This window comes from Catharus ustulatus, chromosome 15 (assembly GCF_009819885.2).
Source record: "Catharus ustulatus isolate bCatUst1 chromosome 15, bCatUst1.pri.v2, whole genome shotgun sequence".
Classification (NCBI taxonomy): Eukaryota; Metazoa; Chordata; class Aves; order Passeriformes; family Turdidae; genus Catharus; species Catharus ustulatus.
In genome coordinates this window covers 8129743-8149445 of record NC_046235.1, presented here as the reverse complement: position 1 = coordinate 8149445, position 19703 = coordinate 8129743, and the positions used below count along the sequence as shown (strand labels likewise).

Genomic DNA, 19703 nt, shown 5'->3' with positions numbered 1-19703 from the left:
CAGCAGGATGAGAAGATTTTCTAGGTTTTAGGCAATTTATGACTTCTGCTGGCTTGGATTGATGTGCCTTTGAGAGCTCAGCTAATGGCAGTGCATACCATGCTCTTGTTGGAACTTTGGAAGGAGCCATGGGAAGTTTTCCATTCCCTTCCCAGCTCCTCCCTTCTCTGGGGAAGCTATGCTAGGACAGAGTGCATGGCAGGGAATCACACTGGCTCAATTCAAATCCTGACCTTATCAGGACAAATGAGACCAAAGGTTAGTGGGGAATGACACAGTGCAAGTAACTGGAACTATCTGCACCATGCTGCTTCACCAACGAGCTTTTATTGTTGCTTTTATTACTGCCTTGGGTTGAGGTGTTTTTGCACATAGAAGGGCTGGAGACGAACAGAAACGAGTTAACAGAGAGAAAAATATTGAAGGGAATAAAAAAATTTGGGAGAAAAAGCAACTCTGAAGTGCAGCACTGTGGTGGGAGAGGGTATGGGCAGTGGACTGAAGCAACTGGAGAAAGGGAAAGCACAATTTAGATATAATTGGTCCATGAAAATTCCCTTTCTAGGGAAGATGTTTCCCCATATAAGCTCTAACATTAACTTTTTTACAGATAACACTTCTTCCCTTGGCCCTCCTAAGTCTCTGGGAAAGGCTTTTGGCCTGAAAAAGTTTCTGTCTTCTTGTGTTGTGTTTTTACAGATAAGGGGGGAAATTGTGGCCTTGTCCTGATTTGGAGGAGAGATGTCTGCTAAGAAAGGCAGAAGACTCTTTGAAATGGAGAATTTAAACCCCCTCCCTTCAAATTATTATAATTTTGAAATTAAGGAGCTCTCAAGCAAAGATATAGGAATTAGGAATAACAGTTCTTTACTAGGAAAATTATAATGGAAATACAGTACTACAAAGAACAAACCCAAAACCCTGACAAAGTCAGAGTACAACCTGACACCCCGTCAGTCCGGGTGTTGGTAGCAGTCCCATTCAATGGTGGCTGCATCCTCCTGCAGTGACAGATGTGATTCAGTTGAAGCAGTGGTCTTGTAGAAGGGTGCAGTTTTCTTATGAAGGTCCAGTGATGATGTGGAAAGGTCTGTTTTTCCTCTGGAATTCAGTGGGAAAAGGGCTACCTTGCTGTTCCAAATCTCAGATTTTATCTAGGTACGAGAGGCTTGGCTCCTCCCCCTGGCTGGAGCATCTTCCAATGGGACAATGTAATTTTACCATTCACGCAGTTGGACTCAATGGCCCATTAACAGAAGATATCTCCCTGGAGGAAGGATGGGTTATGAAAAGATAAAGAACACTGCCCTACCTGGTTTCAATGGATGGCCCATTAGCAGAGTATCTCCCCCAGAGATAAGGATCACTGCTCCACCTGGTCTCAACAGATGGTGATAGAATACATACTTTTGATCACATCCTGTATCGCAGCCCAAGACACTTGTGGAACTGGAGTAGAGGAGGAATGATCCTTGACAGCAGAAAAATGTTTTTAGTCCAAGACATTTGGATGCATTCTAAGCAATAGTTTGCCTTTGCACCACAAATGAACATCCCACTATTTTTTGCGGTAATAAATTCATACCTGCGGCCTGAAGTACTGCTATCCACTCCAAGTGTGATATTGTAAACTATATGACTGCCTGGAAATGCATGTGATTATCAGGATTCAATCAACACAACAAATAAAGGTGAAAGGGTAACTGCAGGCTCTGGTGTCTGACAGGCAAAGCTTACACAAGGTGCCACTGCTCTGGGCAGCCAAGAGCCAGAGGCTTCCCCAGACACTCACTAAGTGAGCCACTAAGACACTCACTTAGTTGAGCCACTCACTAAGAATCCATTTGGACAAAGACTGGGGGAAAAGCAACAACTCCTTGTTTACAGGTCCCAGGTTTTCCCTGGGAAAATCTTCCATTAACAGATGTGCGAAATCCTGCCTCTGCAGCGCTGAAAACCTCTACTGGCATGAACCAGCAGCTTCTACCACCTTACTGCAGAATGCTGCAGGGCAAAATCTGTGTTTAAGATGCTGCAGAGCTTTTCTACATACAGGACTCTTTCTGAGACTGTCATGTTATTTTCAGGAAGTTTTGTCCTGTGGATGGTCTAAGGCTACAAAGTAAAATAAAGGGATTTTTTTAGTTTGTGTTTGAATGGTTTCAAGGCTTACAAGTGAGCTGCAGGCAGTGATGGTGTAAGAAAGGGGTAGGTGAGAGAAATCCTCTGCTGGAGCAGCATTCCAAACCTGCAGCAGTAGCTCCATTCATTTCCTAAATGACCAGTGATTACACAACGACTTCTTTTTGTTTTCTATCTCAGAGAAGTTATTTCTATTTTTACAACAGTTGCACTGCCTTTAGATCTTTCTCTCTGTCATGCAAGGGTCATAGCACAGGAGCTGCTTGCCCTTTGAGCCCTGCCCATAGGAAATCTCCTTTATTGCTTTGGCTGGGTTTGGAATGGCTGAGCAGCTCTCCCCAGGGACCTGGTCTCTTGTGATGTGAATTCTTCCCAGCTGAATTTAGCTGTGTACATATGGCAGATGAAAATGACTCTTATTCCAACAGACATTTACAGGGTTTATGAAGAGCTTGATTAGGATAGGCACGTTCAGAAAAATCCAGTGTCAAGGTTTAAAACTGTTTCTATCACATAGCCTGTGCAGGGAGTTTATCCTAAAGAACTGATGATGCTCTTCTGCGTACAAGTAGCCTAAAAGTCTCTTAAGTCTGTTGCTTCTACAAGTCCCACCTATCCTGGAGGTGATGGAGGAGCCAGTCAGGCATCAGCTCAGCGTAGCAGCCCCCAAGTCACACCACTCCTGAGCTGGAGAGCGTGACTGTTTTCTTCCCCTCCCAAAGAGTTCAAAACAACAAAACTGACAGTATATACCTGGGGTGGGATTTATCCATCCAGATGCTTTGATAGCTGAATTAGTATCAAATTCTGTCACAGGACTTCACCACTTTTCACTGGTAAAATACACAACATGCAATCAGACATGCAGGTAAAAAGGGAAAGCATTTCCAATATTCTGGGAAAACAGCCTTGGAACATATCTCTGGTCCCTCTCTGTGAGGCATTTGCTGATGCTTTCTTCTATTCCCTATTCTTTTATCTGTGAACATTTCAATGCTGGGGGTTCTTTGCATGTTGTGAGCATATCTGTGAAAATCATGCCCCTTTTAAAGCATGAATGGGTGAATTAATCTCTACCTTATTTTTTACAATTTTTCCATCACAGAAAGTTTCCCATCTCTCTCTCCTGGCCCCTCCCCTCATGTGTAGTAAATTTGCAAGGGCTCTTAAAATTGATTTCATCCACATGTTGGTGATGCTGAGCTGGTGTTCTGTCCCAGGGCTAGAGGTAGCTCTAGGCCCTGCAGCCCCACATTCTTTCCCTGGTAGAATCTGCTGCTGCAGCTGACCAGGACACCAATCTGGTAATGGAATCACAGAATCATCAAATGGTTTGGGCTGGAAGGGATCTTAAACCTCATTTTTCTCCAACCTGCTATGGGCATGGACACCTTCCACTAGACCAGGGTGCTCCAAGTCCCTCTCAAACCAGCCTTGAACACTACCAGGGATGGGGCAGCCACAGCTTCTCTGGACAGCCTGTGCCAGAGGCCTTATGACCCTCCAGAGTCAATAATTACTTCCCAATATCTATTCAGTTCCAACCCTACCCTGTGTCAGTTTGTACCCATACCCCCTTGTCCTGTCACTGTTAAAAAGTTAGATGTTAAAGCGTTAAAAGTTGCTGTCTCTTTTATAAGCTCACTTTAAATACTTGAAGACTGAGAATCTAGTGGGGGATTTCTTTGATTGTGCACCAAACGTTCCTGCTCTAGATCTGCAGGATTTTAGGTGTGTGTGTGATTTAAGGCAGCCCAGGTACTCAGGGGTTCCCAGCTGGAGCATGTGCACCTTCAGGCCAGATACCCTGCCAGCGACAGGGACAGCACAGTCCCCTCATTTCCATCTTCCACCCCTGCAGGGCCAGGATGAAGTCATCAGAAGCTGCTCTCTGCCCAAGGTGCTTCCTGGGCTTGCCTACCTCAGGCTGTGCCAGGGAGGGCTGGTTAATGATTAACAGGACAAAGGGACCCTGCCCAGCCTCTCCCTCCCCAGGCTGCCCCTCCACTTACTTTACTGTGCTGGATTTGAGACCCATGACCTGGTAGTAAATTTTCCCTCTTCCCTAAGTAAGCCTCTCATCTGTCCCTGCCCTGCAGGTCAGGCTGCAGCAAAGCCTGTGACCAAGGCAGTAGGAAATGTCCTCTTTGTTCCAGCCCTTTGGGCTGGGTCTTCCTCTCCTGCAGTCCACTATTCTCCTTGGCTGCGGCCCAGAAAATGAAGTTATTCACCAAAACCCAGAGCAGCACAGGGGTTTTCCAGGCAGTGTCAGTGGCTGTGGCTCTTACACACTGCCTCAGCCTCACTTGTATCCAGCCACACATGATGCAATAACACTGAACCTTTACAGAATGAAGTATAGCAAATGAATCAAACATTCAGGGGAAAACCAGATTGCTTTCCCCCTGCCTTCTGAATTGTGCCTGTGCTTTCTTTTTAGGCAAACCTGAGGTACTTAACTAGGTCTTCACTGCTGATCTATCCCAGAAGCCAATGATATTGCTGATAGGAACAACCATAGCAGGACGTGCTGTACAGGATTTTTTAGTGTAGCCTGTAACCTGGCTCTGAGTCACATCTGTATTGCAGAGAATACAAAGCAACTACCCTGCAATGCACAGCACCAGGGCTCCCCTTGCCTTACACGTAGGATTATATCCATCAGCTGCACTTGGGAGAGGCTAGGGGGTACAAAATGAGAGCAAACTAAACTTGCTGTCCTTTCATGAGTCATGAAAAATCCCCTCCAACTGTCTCTCAACAGCACATCTGTTTGGGTATTTTCAAGGAAGCTGGAATGCATCCTCAGAGCTCTTCCATGAGAAAAAGTAAACATGTAATATACAAAACATTTTATTAAAACAAATATACAACACTTTATATACAAAAATAAAATGTACAAGAAAATAGTCCGTTACAGCTTAGTGATTTGATTCCTATCTATTACACACACACATTAGAACCAATTCCATCCAGCACATGCTGATCCAGAGGATCAGTGGGATGTTCCAGCTTGTGTGCAGTACTGGAGGAAGCCCCATAGAGTGGCAGAAGGAATTTCCAAAAGGCATGGTAAAAATAAAGAGCTCTGCCCCATCAGTGCAAAATAGTTTCATGCAGCAGCTCTTGAACTCATATGAGGAAAGGGACAGGGCATGCCTGTGGCAGAGAGCATCCTATGAGTGCACCTGGGGAATGGTCAAAGTGGAAGCAAAGCCTAAATTAAATTTTCACATTTAAATGGTCTACTTACAAAGTTTGAAAGGTCTGAAAGATGAACTATATAGAGTAAATCAAAGAAGAGACAGCCCATTAGCGCAATTTTTCTGCAAAAGTGTAACGACAGTTGTTAAGCTCGATGTCACCAGTGTTGCACAGGTAAGCAGCAACCAAAACTAATAGGTCAGAGACTTCATCTGCAGTGTCTCCTCTAAGTACTCTGTGGGTAAAGTGCTCATCATGCCACATATGGGGAGGATGGTAAGCTGCTCCCTAGGCTTGTGGTACCCCACCAGGTCAAACTTCATGGCACAGTGACACCTTCCAGCAAAAGCTTCACCTCCAGACCAAGAAGGAGGGAGCTGCAGCTGAGCACCTTCAGTGCCAGAGTCCTGCTAGTGAGGTGGGGTTCCTTTTTTACATTGATAATGGTGTTTTCCATGCTAGCCTTTCCAGGCCTACAACTGAAACCAAATAGAAAAGCTACTTTCTTCCTTCAGTCAGTAACAAACAATTTCTTCCATTCTTTCCACACTTGTTGAAGTTTCTATCCAAGAGCAGTTTGTGGTTGGAGGAAGCCAAAGGTTTACAATCCACAGGGAATGACTTGCATGGTTGGTCTCACTGTATCCAGCCAGGAGAAGTCTAGGCTGCTTTTCTGGTCAAAGAATCTGAAATCCACCTCTCCTAGATAAAAGGAACCAAGAATGGACACTGAATTAATGCAGCAAGAGCAAAATAGCATATAGATATATTAAAAATAAGTATCAAAAATAGAAAGATTTCTCATATTAGAGTAAATACTTTAGCCTATTATTTTCCTACAATACATCAAACACTTTCTATTAAGCTGTTTCATTTAAGCTTTGCTAGAGGAAATTCTCCAGTTATATTCCAAGGAGTTCCTGAAAGCTGACCTAACTTACACATGTATAACCCTGAAATCTGCAGGATTTGCTTAGTGGAGGCGTTTTTGACTTTTCCTTTTTATCAACAAATTCCTTACAGCTTTCTAGCAGGTTGCTTGGAAATCTCAGAGCACAAGGATGGTTCCTCCATTTCCTTTGTTGTCTCCCAGTTAGTGCCTTATCTGCATCATCCTGTGCCCTTGACTGTCAGGGATAGCCCAGGAGCCCGTACCTGATGTTTTGTCGATATCCTCCATATCCTGCTCCTTGTAGCTGTAGGTGCTGCACAGGGTCTGGGTGCCTGATTCATTGGTGAGAAAGCCTTTCCCTCCAATGCTGGTGTTGTGCCAGTCTTGAGTTGGTCCAAGCAGCTGGAAGAGAAGAAGGAGACGGTAAAAACTGCTCCTTCCTGCTGTGGTGCAATGTTTGATTAACTGCCCTTAATTAGAAGACAGGTAAGCAACAAGATCAAGTTCTGTTTTCTCACGCTAAGTTATATAAAACTTGATAAAATTTGTTTTGTCACAGTTTTATATAAAAAAAAAGTTCATGCAAAACAGCAAGGGCTGGAGCACCTTTTCACCCTTTCCTATCTTTTCAGTGGGATGAGTGCAACATGTCTGGACATGCAGATTAGGAGCTAAACATGTCAGAGGTGGAGGGAAGGGCAAAATAGAAAAGTCTAGAGGATCTTTGCAGACACCAATACAAGAACCTGAGATCAAGGAAATGGCCTCATGATGTGCCAGGGGAAGTTTATATTGGATATTAGGGAAGAAATTTTCATGGAAAGGATTGTCAAGCATTGGAACAGGCTGTCCAGCGAAGCGGTGAAGTCATCATCCCTGCAAGTTTTCAAAAACATGAGGAAATGGCACTTGAGGGCATGGTTTAATGAACATGTTGGTGGTGTCGGGCTGATGGTTGCACTTGATGTCTTACAGATCTTTTTCAACCTTAATGATTCTATGAACCTCTACTCCTAGCAGTACCCAGTAACTTCCTCTGACTTTCACAGGAAGGGTAAATATTTCCATGGGTCTATTCTCTCCAGTTCATGTTTGCAAAGCAGCTTTCTCTTTATATTTAATTTTTCAGGCTTCCTCATTAAGAAAGTATATGTTCAGCTCACAAGAGACTGGATCTTCCTTTCCTCTCTTGGTACAAACACCAACTTTGGACAATTTTATTCTGACCAGAATGGCTGGTTTTACCTTAAAAATATCTGGATTTATTTCCTCTTCATCTTCGTCGGTGACTATTTTGTAAGCACATAAAAAAAAAGGGAAGAAAACATAGATGTGAACTTTTAGACCTCATACTTCTGCTTCTTCACCACAAAACCTGCATCATATTCTCTTGTCACACAACATGACTACTTTGTATTCATGCCCACCCAAGACCCCTGACAGTCCTTCACCTCTGACGCTCTTCAACAACTGCATGTTGAGGTTCAGGGCTTCAGCCAGCTCTGATGCCTCCCCAGGACTCAACAGAGCCCACTTGCTGCAGAAGATGACAGGAGAAAGATATTTGCACCCCGAGTGAAGAACCACTCTGGTATATGTACATTAATTATTTATTTCTCCAGTGGGAAGCACAGCTACCTCCACCATCTCTGTTGGAGCAGGTGGCATGAGCCAGCTCTTCCCTTCTGCACCCTGGTTGGTTTTTGGTAACTCCAAATTCCCAAATCTATCAGATGGGGGTTGTTTTTTCTACAAAACAGCTCGTTTCTCCTGTTGGCCCAGGCACTCCTTCATCCTGATGCCTTGCCTCCAGCAGACCAGTGAAAGACTGGGGTAGGAAAAAAGAAATACCCACCTTCAGAGGATGAAGCCAGGGGAGACACCTGGAGCTGGTAGAGGTCATTGGTGCTGTCAGCCATGGTAACTTCCATTGCTGGCCGCCAATCAGTCAGGGAGCCGCTCACCTTGCAGGAGGACAGGTCTGTGGGATGCACCAGGAGCTGGTAAGCACAGGAGAGAGACAACCACCTCTGTTTCCTCCCTGCCAGTCTGACACTGCAGCTGCCCCAGCCCCAAGACTCATCTTTGATCGTGGGTTTAGCACAAACGGCACTTTCCACTCTGCTCTGACCTAAACCCAGTGTCTCACCTAAGCTGATGGCTGTGCTCTCCACCTCCACTTCCTGCCCTGCATAGTCGTGAATGGTGTAGCCACTGTGGTCATCTGGCAAAGGAGTGTTGGTTAAGCTTTCTGCTGACTCTTTCAGCCTTGTCTCTTCGTAACACTATGAAAACAAGGGTAAAACATGAAAGACTTGTCTAAGTACACGCAGGTTCCCATATGAAAAAAAGTTAAGAAAGAAAACCACCAAAACCTCTAGCTCCTTCAGTTGCCTCTACTGACACATACCTTTCTCTTGCTCCTGTTTCTTACTTCTCTTGAAGACTTTGACTTCCTTTCTGTGAAATAAAATAAGACGAATGTGAGAAAGGGCTGCACATTTTAGGCAAGTGTGAGCTCTTGCAGCCTTGAAACCTGCTCAGCAAACTCAACCACAGACAGCACCACCCAGTCCCCATGACCCCTTGATGCTGCCTTTAGGCATGTTTAAGAAATTTGCTATAAAATTAATTGTTTGTACAAGCTGTTTCTATCAAGTGAGCAAGGCTAGTAGCACCAGCACTACCAACAGGTCTGTTAGCCTGCTTATATGGAGCAGGACATTTAAGTGCTGTTTACCAATGTAACTCCATCAGGACTGTCAAGGGTTTACCTTTCTTCTGATGCTTTGTCAAGGGTGGCAGCATCCTGTAAACCCTGACAGCACTGGAGCCCCTGTTGATGCTTTTATCCTTCACTTCTTCGATGTCAGGCAGGGAATTCATGGCACAGCGGAAATTTGCCTTCCAGGTTTTTGGATCAGGATCTTTCTCACCTTCTTTATACCTTCCTATAAAGGCAGGTATAAGAGATGGGTTATGTATTTTAGACTTTCCAGTGCTGGTTTTCCCCACCAAAAGATACCAACATTCTATTTTCTGATACATACACTAGTAGTTAATCTAACTACCAGTGTAAGTCAAGGCAAAAAAATGCCTTGTTTAAGATAGTCATATGAGTGATGGGAATGTAAAGCCAGCACACACCTGTATGAATGGCCCAACTCCGGAAAAGGCAGGCATCCTTCTCCATGTCCCAGCCATGCTTAGCTGCATGTTTCCATGGGATTTGAAATATCCTCTTATCCTGAAATTAAACCAATAGAGATTTAAATTACAAAAGAAACATCACATGCCAGTTTGGAATGATGAATTTAATCAGAGTTCTCAGTTGCAGCTCAGAAATGTTATAATCTCCCTGTTCTAGATTTTGGAGCATGGGGAGTTATAACTATTGGCATATAACTACAATGGATATTTATATTTTAATTAAATGGCCATAGTTCCATCTATTTTGTTCATAGCATTTAAGGCTTTTTATGGTTTCTGAAACTGGGGAAAAAACCCAAAGGTGCTACAGTAGAAATGAGGAATATTATCAACTCTATCCCAGAATAATTTCAATACATTGTATCTAATACATTAGTATGTCATAAATTACATAATTTTTTCTAGATACATTTTGTCGGAGAATCCCTTTTTTAAATTGCCCATAAAATCCTGCAGCAATCCTACAAAAATGTGGCTTAAATATCCTCTTGGGATGGATATGGAAACTTCAGAGACTTGGTTCAATACACTCAGTGATCTCGACCTGTACTACACCCTGGTAACAGACCTTTCAGCCTTACAAACAAAAAATACAATATTTCTTTCAGGCTGAATCTTAAAAATGGAAGCAACCGGAGTATAATAGCAGCTGCTTGTCTGGGACAGGAGGTGACTTGGCTCAATGAGCAGCAGGAGTCAAAAGAAATTTTGAAAGTTTCTTCATTCTCCAACATACTGAGAATATGTTCATGACAATTTATCATTCCCCTCCTGGGAATTTTCTGAGGAAAAAATTGAATTACTCCACTGTGTACTAACCAGAGCTACCCTTTCTGTAAACAAAAACTGTTGCTTTTTAAACATAATGCTGTCAAATTTTCTCCATGTCTTTTCCTTTATGATCTTGACTTGTGTTTAGTGTCATTTAAGAATAAGGATTGTTAATGATATGCTAGTAGTACTAATAATAATGATAATAGTACAAAGCAGCCTCACCTTGTTAATCCATATCAGTCCTGGTATTTGATTGGAATCAATCTGCATTTCCAACCAGGGCCTCATGCGCATTCTTGACACTGGCATATTGGCTGTGAAAGAAGTAACAAGCAGGTCAGACTCTACAGCGTCGCTCCTTCCATACCTTCTGTGCTCAGCATCACCACCAATGCGACCGAGAACTACTTTTCCAGAGTCTTAACTCTCGTTCGACGCCTCTCATCTGCTCCTGGAGGGAAATGCTTCCTGCTCCACCTGGCTCCGCTCCAAAACGGGGCTCAGGTTTGGAATTCGGCAAAGAGGCCGATGGCAGCAGTGGGTGTTCAGGCCGTGCTGCGGGGGAGCGGTCAGGCCGCGGGGAGCCCGGTGCCGAGCCCCGCTCCGGGAGGGAGCCTCCCGCCAGCACCGCGACTGCGCGCGGGTGTCCCCGGCTCTACAGCCACCGACAGGCACCGGCTGCACAATCCTCTACTTAGAAGTTTTTTTATTAATTAAGTTGCGCAAGGTAGGGGACAGCGGTCCTGCTTCAGGTGGATATCCCACACTCCACCTGAGGAGCGGCGCCCGGCGCTGCCGCCGCAAGCACCGGCCCTACTGGCGCTTCCTTTGCACAAATAATTTCCTGTTTGCGGTGTCAATTTTCCAAGACAAACAGGCCAAGACTGCCGCAAGAACACGTTTCTAACTTTCACCAGCAATCCGCTCCGCGGGGGCAGGACGAGATCCCAGAAAGTGCCCGCCCCGGGCCAGAGTCTCCCAGGAACTGCCCCGAGCAGCGGCGCTCGGGCCGCCCAGTCCGCCCGGGGCTAATCGGCGGAGTGGAGCCGTGCCCGGGCCCGCGGGTGCGCAGGCACAGCCCGCCCAAGCCTGCCCCTCACGGGGCTTACGCGGTGCACGGAGCGGCGCCCACCCGACGGCTGCCGGAGCGATGCGCCCGCTCCGCCTCCAAAACTCCTCCGCACGACAGAGGCCGGCGCTGCCGCCTCTTGACGAGCAGATTGGTGCCGTGCCCCCGGCACCGCTCCCATGGACCTTGCGGGGCGCCTTCTCCTGAAACCTGCGTGGTGCGCAAAGTAGGATAGCATAGGATGGGATAGGATGGGATAGGCTAGGATGGGATAGGATGGGATAGGATAGGATAGCATAGCATAGCATAGCATAGCATAGCTTAGCATTGCATAGCATTGCATAGCATAGCATGCACCATGACCCACCTGGCTGTGTCGTGCAGAGCCGATCTGTGGCTCCCCCGGCAGACGCGCACCCGCCGCTCGCCGCCCGGCTCTGGCTGACGCCAGCCGCGCCCGCGGGTATAACGCGGCGGCTCCGGGATTCCCCGCGCCCGGGCCCGGCCGCCGCCCGGCCAATCCGCGCCGCGGCGAGGGGTGGACGCGCCCGCCATTGGCGGCCGCCGCAGCATCACTTCGGGGAAATCACGCTGTTGTAGCACCAGCGGCTCGGGGGGGCGCGGCTCCCCCGCTGCGAGCCCCGGCCCCGCCCCGCCGCCCGCCCTCACTGCCCCGTGGGATCCAGCACCCTCCCTAGGGACCGATCCAGCCACAAACCGCGGAGGGATCCAGCCTTTGTCCCACGAAGAATCCAGTCTCTATCCCATGGAGAGATCTAGTCCCAGTTCCCTGTACAGAGGCATCGAGTCCCTGTCCCATGGAGGGACCCAGTCCCCGTCCCCCCAAGGGATCCAGCCCCCGTCCCGCAGAGTGATCTATCTCTCTTCTCTAGGATAGACGGTGGAGTCGACAAAGCAATTCTGGTGCTCACCATGGTGCACTAAACCAGGGACCAGCGTGTGCCAGGTACCCCCTGGCATCAGCAGAGCAGTGGCAGGACAAGGGGAAATGGCTTCATGCTTGAGAGAAGAATAGGTTCAGATTAGATAGTAAAAATAAATTCTTCCCTTTGACGGTGGTGATGGCCTGCAATAAGTTGCCCAGAGAGGATCTCTGTCCCTGGAGATGTTCAAGCGTATGTTGGATGGGGCTTGAAGCAACTTGGTCTGGTGAAAGGTGTCCTTATTGCAAGGTGTTGGCTCCTTTAAGGTCCCTTCCAATCCAAAACATCCTGGGATTCTGTGATTCTGTGATAAAAGGTGACCAATGGTATTGTCTCCTCTTATCCCTCTCGGATGAAGCCTGAGGAAGGGAAATGGCATTATGACAGAAGGCTACTGAAACCATCATGATTTCTCTTCAGTCCACTGTAACTGTATGACGAGGGAATTAGATTTTCACCCAGTGTCTTCAAGATGCATTCCATTCAGCAGAATATTAGAGCATTTTTAATTACTTCCATAATTTCAAGGAAGGTGTGTAGTCATATGCAGCAGGAATTTATACTGGGAGAGAGGTACAAAGATGCATGGGCAGCTGGGACAGAAGTGGGACACCACCACACTGACTGCTTGCTCTGGCAAGTTTTCTTCTTTTAATATGAAGATGAAAGAAAAGCCCCAGCCTGGTTTTAACTGCAGAGAAACACCCTGTAGGAGTCCCATGCTTTCTCTTAACTAATGTTTTTTTGTCTGCTTGACATACTTAACTTGTGGTAGAATCCTCCAGTCAGGTCTTTGTGCTGAGGGAGGCACCATTCACCACTGAGATTTCACCATAGGTAAACATACAACATATTAGGTAAATTAGCAAATAGTCAAAGAAGGAGAAATATTAGATATTACTAGACTAATAAAATCATAAACATAGCCTGAAAAAGAGAAGACAGAAGGTATTTGATGTTTCAGTGTAAATGTCATCTACAAAAATAGTCACACCACCTCTTATACAACATAATATTGGCAAGAAAAGATTATGCTGTTTGCTTTTGAGCTACAATCTCCCATGGTTTGCTTCCACCACTCACCCAGCTTTAGAAAAAATTAATTCTGAGCTTCCTGGTTTCATGGGCCAAGGTCTGCATATACCAAATGTGTCAAACACCTTAAATGACCAAACTTGGAATGGCAACTTTTTTTTGATCCCTGGCTTCAGTACTCTTGAGACCCTTACTGGCTTTTTAGTCTGTATGGTCAGGAATTGACCTCAGACACCAAATAAATAGATCTAGAATAGAAATGCATGAAGGAAAAGTTAACAGCCCCACCCCTCAATCTCATCTTCTTTCCTAAGGTTTAAACTCAGACAGATCCTACATAATGAAACTTAATTGACCTTTCTATCTGTGTCCTGTCCCACATCTGCACAGCAGGTTTCCATGGAGCAGGACCTGCCCAGCCTGAGATGCCTTATATTTGTTTGCTTTTTTGTTATCTTTCTGCTGAAACAAGGAAATAACAACTTGTGCCTCCACAATGTTATTGAGTGTCAGAGTCCCTTACACCGCACTTACACAACGTTCTCCTTATTAAACTGATTCCTTCCTCTCATTTATCCCACTATACTAACCACCCTTTCAGTAGCTTACCTAATGTAGCAAGAAGATGCACTTACATTTGTCCTGTATAAAAGTATAATGAAGGAATAATCTCAGGGAGTCAATAAATGGTTGGCCATAAAGGTCTTCTGCTCCACCCAGTTAATCACCCAAGAATTTCCATAATGTCAACATCTTTATTCTCTGCAGAATCATAGTCCTGCTCCAGCTTTATGTCACAGGTGTCTTCCCTTGGACCTTTTTTCATATTCCTTCCATGAATTTCCAATTCCCTTGTTTTACTGGTAGGCTGAGACACAGAGAAGCAGATCACTGATATATTTTATCACATTCACTTGATCCAGGGAGATCCCAAGTCTAGGACTGTTGAATGCAGAAGTAATATTTAATAGTAACTCTTTTAAAACCAAATTCAATCCCAAATATCCTCCTACAAGTTGTGTTTGTTATCCTATAACACTCCCTCTCAGCTAGTGCCCTGAGATAAGAAGCTCCTATGAAGACTGTAATTTAAGTGATGCAAAAAATGTGACCTGGATGACATCAGCCATGGAGCTCCTGGCATGGCCTCTAAGGAGGACGCGTTATGGATCAGATATAGAGGCTCAAACATGGGTCTCTTTTCTCTGGCATCATCGCTTTTCTTGTTAAATCAGCTCAGGATGGTTCTGATCCTGTGCTATATGAAAGAAATCATGGTTTATATAAAATCCTATGTGCCAGGGGGTCAACCTGAGGCTCTGAACATCCAGAAACACTTTGAGAAGCTGGAGGGTAAAGGGCAGAAAACCAGCACACTTCAGTGCAGACATGCTTGCTGACATGGATACAGACTTAAAAGCCTCATTCACCTCCAGGTGAGCCTCGAGTTCTAAATCTCTAAGGTGTCTTGGGAGGAAAGAGCTTGAGCATTATACCAAGTGCTCATGACAGTCTTGTCTGTGAAGATTTTCCCTTCCCCTGTGAATCCAGCCTGGAGAGAAGGTCCAGAGTGGGGAATCTGTGCTCTGACAACGAGGAGATGGGGAGATGGAGACAAGGAGATTTGGCGGCTGCCACAGAAAGTTGCCTCTGGTGACTTGGTAGTGAGCCCAGGGATGCTCTTCAGGCCCAGGCAGTGTTTGTGTGGGGGGCGTACACAACCACAGGATGGAGCAGGGGTTTGTGGAGGGGAAGAGTCAGAGCATGGTGAAAGGGAGGCTCTTATCTCTTTCCTCGTGGCCCTGGCTGCTTCCTTCCATCTCTGCATAAGGACCTTCCCATTCCCAGACCCCACTCTGTGAAGGTTGGTTTGTTCCTCTTTTCTGCCTGCTTTAAGAGAAACTTGCTCTAATTCAAGTCCTTTCTAATTCCCCACTGCTCCCCCACCCTGCCCCACCACCCCCTGCCCCCGCCACATGCCTCTGTCCTCTTTCTCCATCAATCCAGAAATAAACCTTCCTTTTTCTAGCAGGACATAAAAAATGGGTGCAGAGCCGTTCATATAACCTCAGCATTGTCATGGTTCCCCACTAAGAAGCACGCAACTGCTGTCACAGTTGGTGACAGAGGTCATCCGTGGGCAGGAAATGCCTCTTTCTCCCAAGGGCTTTCCAGGCAGTGAGGGGTTAATGCAGAGTGATTTTTTTTTTTTTTTTTTTTTCCCGGGAGCAGGGATGGCGTATCAGCCTTAAAAGCTGCCAAGGCAGACAACCAAAACTAGCTGCTTCAGGGTCAGAAGCTGTGAGAGTGCAGGGCTGGCTGCAAGCTGTTTCCATTTCTTATAAATGCCTATTTTACAGAAAGGAACTTTGGTTGAAGCAGGAGAATGAATGTCAGAAATGTTGAAACTCTGCCCAGCTGGCATGATGTAATCCTAGCAAGTGCTCTGATCTAGAGGCTACAACAAATATATCCTGGGATGGGCCGTTTACAGTTTCCTGGAATTGGAAAGACCTATCTCAAGACTCAAAATAATTTCAGTTCTTCCCAGTGGTAACACAGCAAATTTTTTAATTAAACCAGAAAGAAATTCTGTGCTGTTTTGGTGGGAATAAAGGAAATTGCAAAAACTTCACTTGTGGGCCTTCCATGCATCTTACTTTCCTCTCCACCTTGAAGGAGGACACAGACATGTCATGAACAATTAGCTGAGGGAAGTCCTGTGAGCTGCAGGCACCTGGCAGCTCTGAGAGTTTTGCTGACAAGGGTGCAGAACTGCAGCAGCTTGAGCTCCATGAAAAAGGCCAGAGAGATGTCGGCCTCTCCTGGTGCACCTGGGTTTTCACCCAGGGCACAGTGGAGCAGGTGTGGGACAGTCATGGGGCTGTGCTGACCCAGGGCGCCCTGACATCCTGGCATCCTGGCCAGTAACCCCTCAAATCAACCAGAAATTCATGCACTCGAAACTGCTAGAATCCTGCCAGTGAAGCTGGGGCTGATATCAATAGAAAAAAGGTGAGTTGTGTCTCCAAGTTCTTTTATTTGCCCTTAGAGTATCCATCTGCGAGTGGGAATGGACCTCCTGCCCAAATAGCCATCTGCAGAGCAGGAGTCAAGCCAAAGGGACAAGCAGCACATGGTGGGAAAGGCTGGCTGTGCCTTTCATCTGGTTCCTGGCTTGGAAAGTTTGCTCCATCCTGGGCTGATTGGAAAAGGTGCCAAACTTCCCAGCCGTCAGAAGGGAAGGACAGGCCAGTGCCTGTGGCAGCATGGTGCTGTGCCTCCAGCCCTTCTCAGGGGTACGAAGGGGCCTTCTGGGGGCTCATCGAGGCCACCCCCCACCTCCTGCCCTTCTCCTTCCTGCACCCAGCCCCTGCCTCCACCCTGCTGCTGCCCTCCAGCAGCTGGAACAGGACAGCATGCCTGAAAGCCGGAGGCAGGGAGAACCTGGGGATGGACTCCCGCCCTCCAGGAAAAGTCAGCTGGAAGCGGAGGCTGCAGTGCAGACCTGTGAGTGTTTCATCTCTGCATAATCTTGGAAAGAACATCCATAATGCCTGCTTTGTTTGAAATAGTCTGTCTTGTCCTTGTGCAAAGAAGTTGTGGATGCGTGAGCGGGTCACCTAGCACCATAAGGAGCTGAGGGATGGAAAGTGGAGGCAGAATGCAGTGGGAAGGAGGCTTGTCCCATCTGGGATAGACTGCAGGTGAACAGCAGGATGGGACCCTGGTCTGAGCTGGGCTGCTAGTCCCAGTGATGAGGGCAACCATAGTGGCATTGAGGATCTTTAGGACCATAGCAAAGAGTGAAAATAATGTGCTAAAATCTGATATATTTTAATTATTGATTGGCTTTTAACCTTGATACCAACTGCAAACATCTCTGCCCAGGTACAGACTATGAAGGAGAACAGCAGCCATAATGTATAATACCACAATTTACATAAGCAAGACTCAGATTTGGTGCTTGAAAGACACCTGCCTGAGGCAGGTGTGGTGCCCTTGTCCTGTTTGCCAGGGTCAGAGCAGTTACAGCTGTCGCTTCTGGTTCTTGGTTTTTGATGCACTCAAAGGGAGTGCTGTACTGATTGTGTCTCCCCCAAGAAGAAAGCAAAAACCAAGTGACACATCCAGCTGGATGCTGGAGGAGGCAACTGTGACTCAGCTGACCCACTGCTGAGGGACAGTGGTGGATCTGCAATGAGGGAAAGACTTCTTGCCACCTTTTCCCAACCAAGGAATGGGGGGGATCCCTTGAGCAGGATCCAGCGAGGAGGACCCTGCAGAAGGGAGCAGCTGTCCCACACGATTCCTTGCTCAAACTCATTGCCTTCCCCTGTTTGGTATGAATTATTTTTTCTGAAATAAACAAAGATTTAAATGTTTTTATTATTTTTTTTAACATCATCTGCAGTCTCAGTGGAGACTCCCAGCCGCCAACTCACCAGCTGTGGCTGAAATCTCAGATCAGAGGGGTTTTGTTGTCCCCTCCCTTTGTATTTTTGGGGGTTTTTTGTCCCTCCACTTCTTTTTTTGTGTCCGCCTTCCTTTTTTGTGTGTGCACCCACTTTTTAATTTGCATCCTACCTTTTTGCGTCCCTCTTTACGTCCCTTCTTTTTTCGTGTTCCCCTTTTTTGTCCCTCTTTTTTTTTTTTTGCCCCGTTTCTTTCGTCCTCTCTCCTCTTTCCCCCTTTTTGCCCTCCCTTTTTTGCCCCTTCTTTTTTCCTTTAATCTTTCCCCCTTCCCCCTCTTGTCCCTCTTAATTTCCGTGTCGCAGTTGTTTGTGCTCTACTCATTTATTTATTTCGCTACCCTCCCCTTGCCCATCCTCGTTCCGCTCCTCCCCTCCCATCCCGCTCCCTTCCCCCGTCCCGCCGTGCCCAGTTTCGGTTTCCTGCGGGAGCAGCGCCGGCCGCGGCGGCTTCCGGGAATCGGCGCTGCCGGCCGCGGCCGCGGGAGGGCGCTGGTGCTCGGGGCCGGGCCGGGGCCGGGCCGGGGATGGTCGGAAATTCCAGCGGCCCTGCCGGGAATCCCCGGCCGCTCCGGGAAAACCCCCCGGGCACCGGGCTGCTTCTGCCCTGATCCCCCGAGGGGGCTCAGGCACCCGCTCGATGCGATGACCCCTCGCCGAGCCCGGAGAAGGAAGCCAGAATTGCTCTCTGCGATGAGTAATGCTCGCGGGGTCAATTAAAGTGTGAAAGGGAAGTTTTAAAGGTTAATTGCAGTTAGTGTTGTTTCACGTTAAGGGTATGCTGTTTTCCCTGGCCATGCTAGAAAAAATTATTTATACATATTTATATAAAATAGAAAAATATTTCTATATAAAATAGAAAAAGTACATAGGATATTATATAACAATTATATAATGGTTATGTTATTTATTATATATTATATTTTTAAAATATAGTCGAGAGTCCCCCGGAATATTAGCATATAATATATATTACACTTAAAATACAATAAATAATTATACACAATTCAGCACATATTTATACTATCTATATGGGGCTTTTTGCCCTGGGCATGATAGAAAAGATGATTTTTTGAACTTTCTGTATAAAGTCATAGTTAATATTAAAGTGCAGCTGGGGCAGTTCTCCCCTGAAGCAGGGTCCGGGTGGGTCGGAGGGCAGGTTTCTGTAGTGATTTGGGAGTACAGCAACCCAAACAGAGCTCCCATTGTCTTTAGAGTTCTATAGTTCCTCTTTTTTTTTTTTTTTTTTTTTTTTTTTTTTTTTTTTTGCTGACCCTGCTGAATCGTGCCAGCAATATGCTTCATTTTCTTCTCGCGGGTAGTTTCATTACGCGCTTTTCAGTCTTTGCGCACTCGTTTCTCCTCACCTCCTCGCCATTCTTGGGCGTTTTCCACGACCCCCTGTAGTTGGAGCCAAATCAACCCATTCCTTTTACTCTGTCTTCTGGCCCCTCTCAAAGTGCACGCTCTGAATCCGGGGAAACGTGTCCAGGGAACTTCCTGCCTGGAATTAACCTGTATGTGGCTGCACCCGAGGTTAAACCGCTCTGCTGATGTCACCTTGTTCTTTAGGCGAGGACTTCTGGGCTATCGCCTCCTTCCTGCTCCAGTGAAAACTGAGGAAGAGGGCTCATAAGGATGAGCCCGGCAGACCGTGTCCCACAGAGACTGCCTTCCTCTGGGTGGCACTGGGGGCAAGGATTGCTGTGGAGATGTGCTGAGCACGAAGGGGACTTGGGCTCCTCTCACTGATCGCAATCACTGCGAAATGCAGGACTTGAATCGAACGAAGGAGCTCTGGGCACCAGAAGGAAGGAAAGCCCTGCCTAAGATTTTTGCTGGCCACAAGCTCTCCCGGCAGATGCATAGAACATTTCTGGTCTCCTGTTGCCACCTGCCGACAGCCGCCCCTGCCGCCTCCCACTCCTGTTCTGCTGGGAGGACTGAACTGCAGCACA

The 19703-nt window shown here is 46.7% G+C and overlaps 1 protein-coding gene across 1 annotated transcript; it reads right to left on the bottom strand.

The window, feature by feature from the left end:
• Nucleotides 1-4979: 4979 nt before the first annotated feature.
• Nucleotides 4980-11739, bottom strand: IRF1 (interferon regulatory factor 1). The gene is made up of 10 exons (XM_033073647.2): nucleotides 11659-11739; nucleotides 10445-10536; nucleotides 9386-9485; nucleotides 9013-9189; nucleotides 8649-8698; nucleotides 8388-8523; nucleotides 8094-8219; nucleotides 7484-7527; nucleotides 6502-6640; nucleotides 4980-6048 (listed from the first exon to the last, which is right to left on the bottom strand). Exons 2-10 carry the CDS (start codon nucleotides 10529-10531, stop codon nucleotides 5948-5950), a joined length of 960 nt encoding a protein of 319 aa, XP_032929538.1. The 5' UTR covers nucleotides 10532-10536; nucleotides 11659-11739; the 3' UTR covers nucleotides 4980-5947.
• Between the last annotated feature and the right edge of the window lie 7964 nt (nucleotides 11740-19703).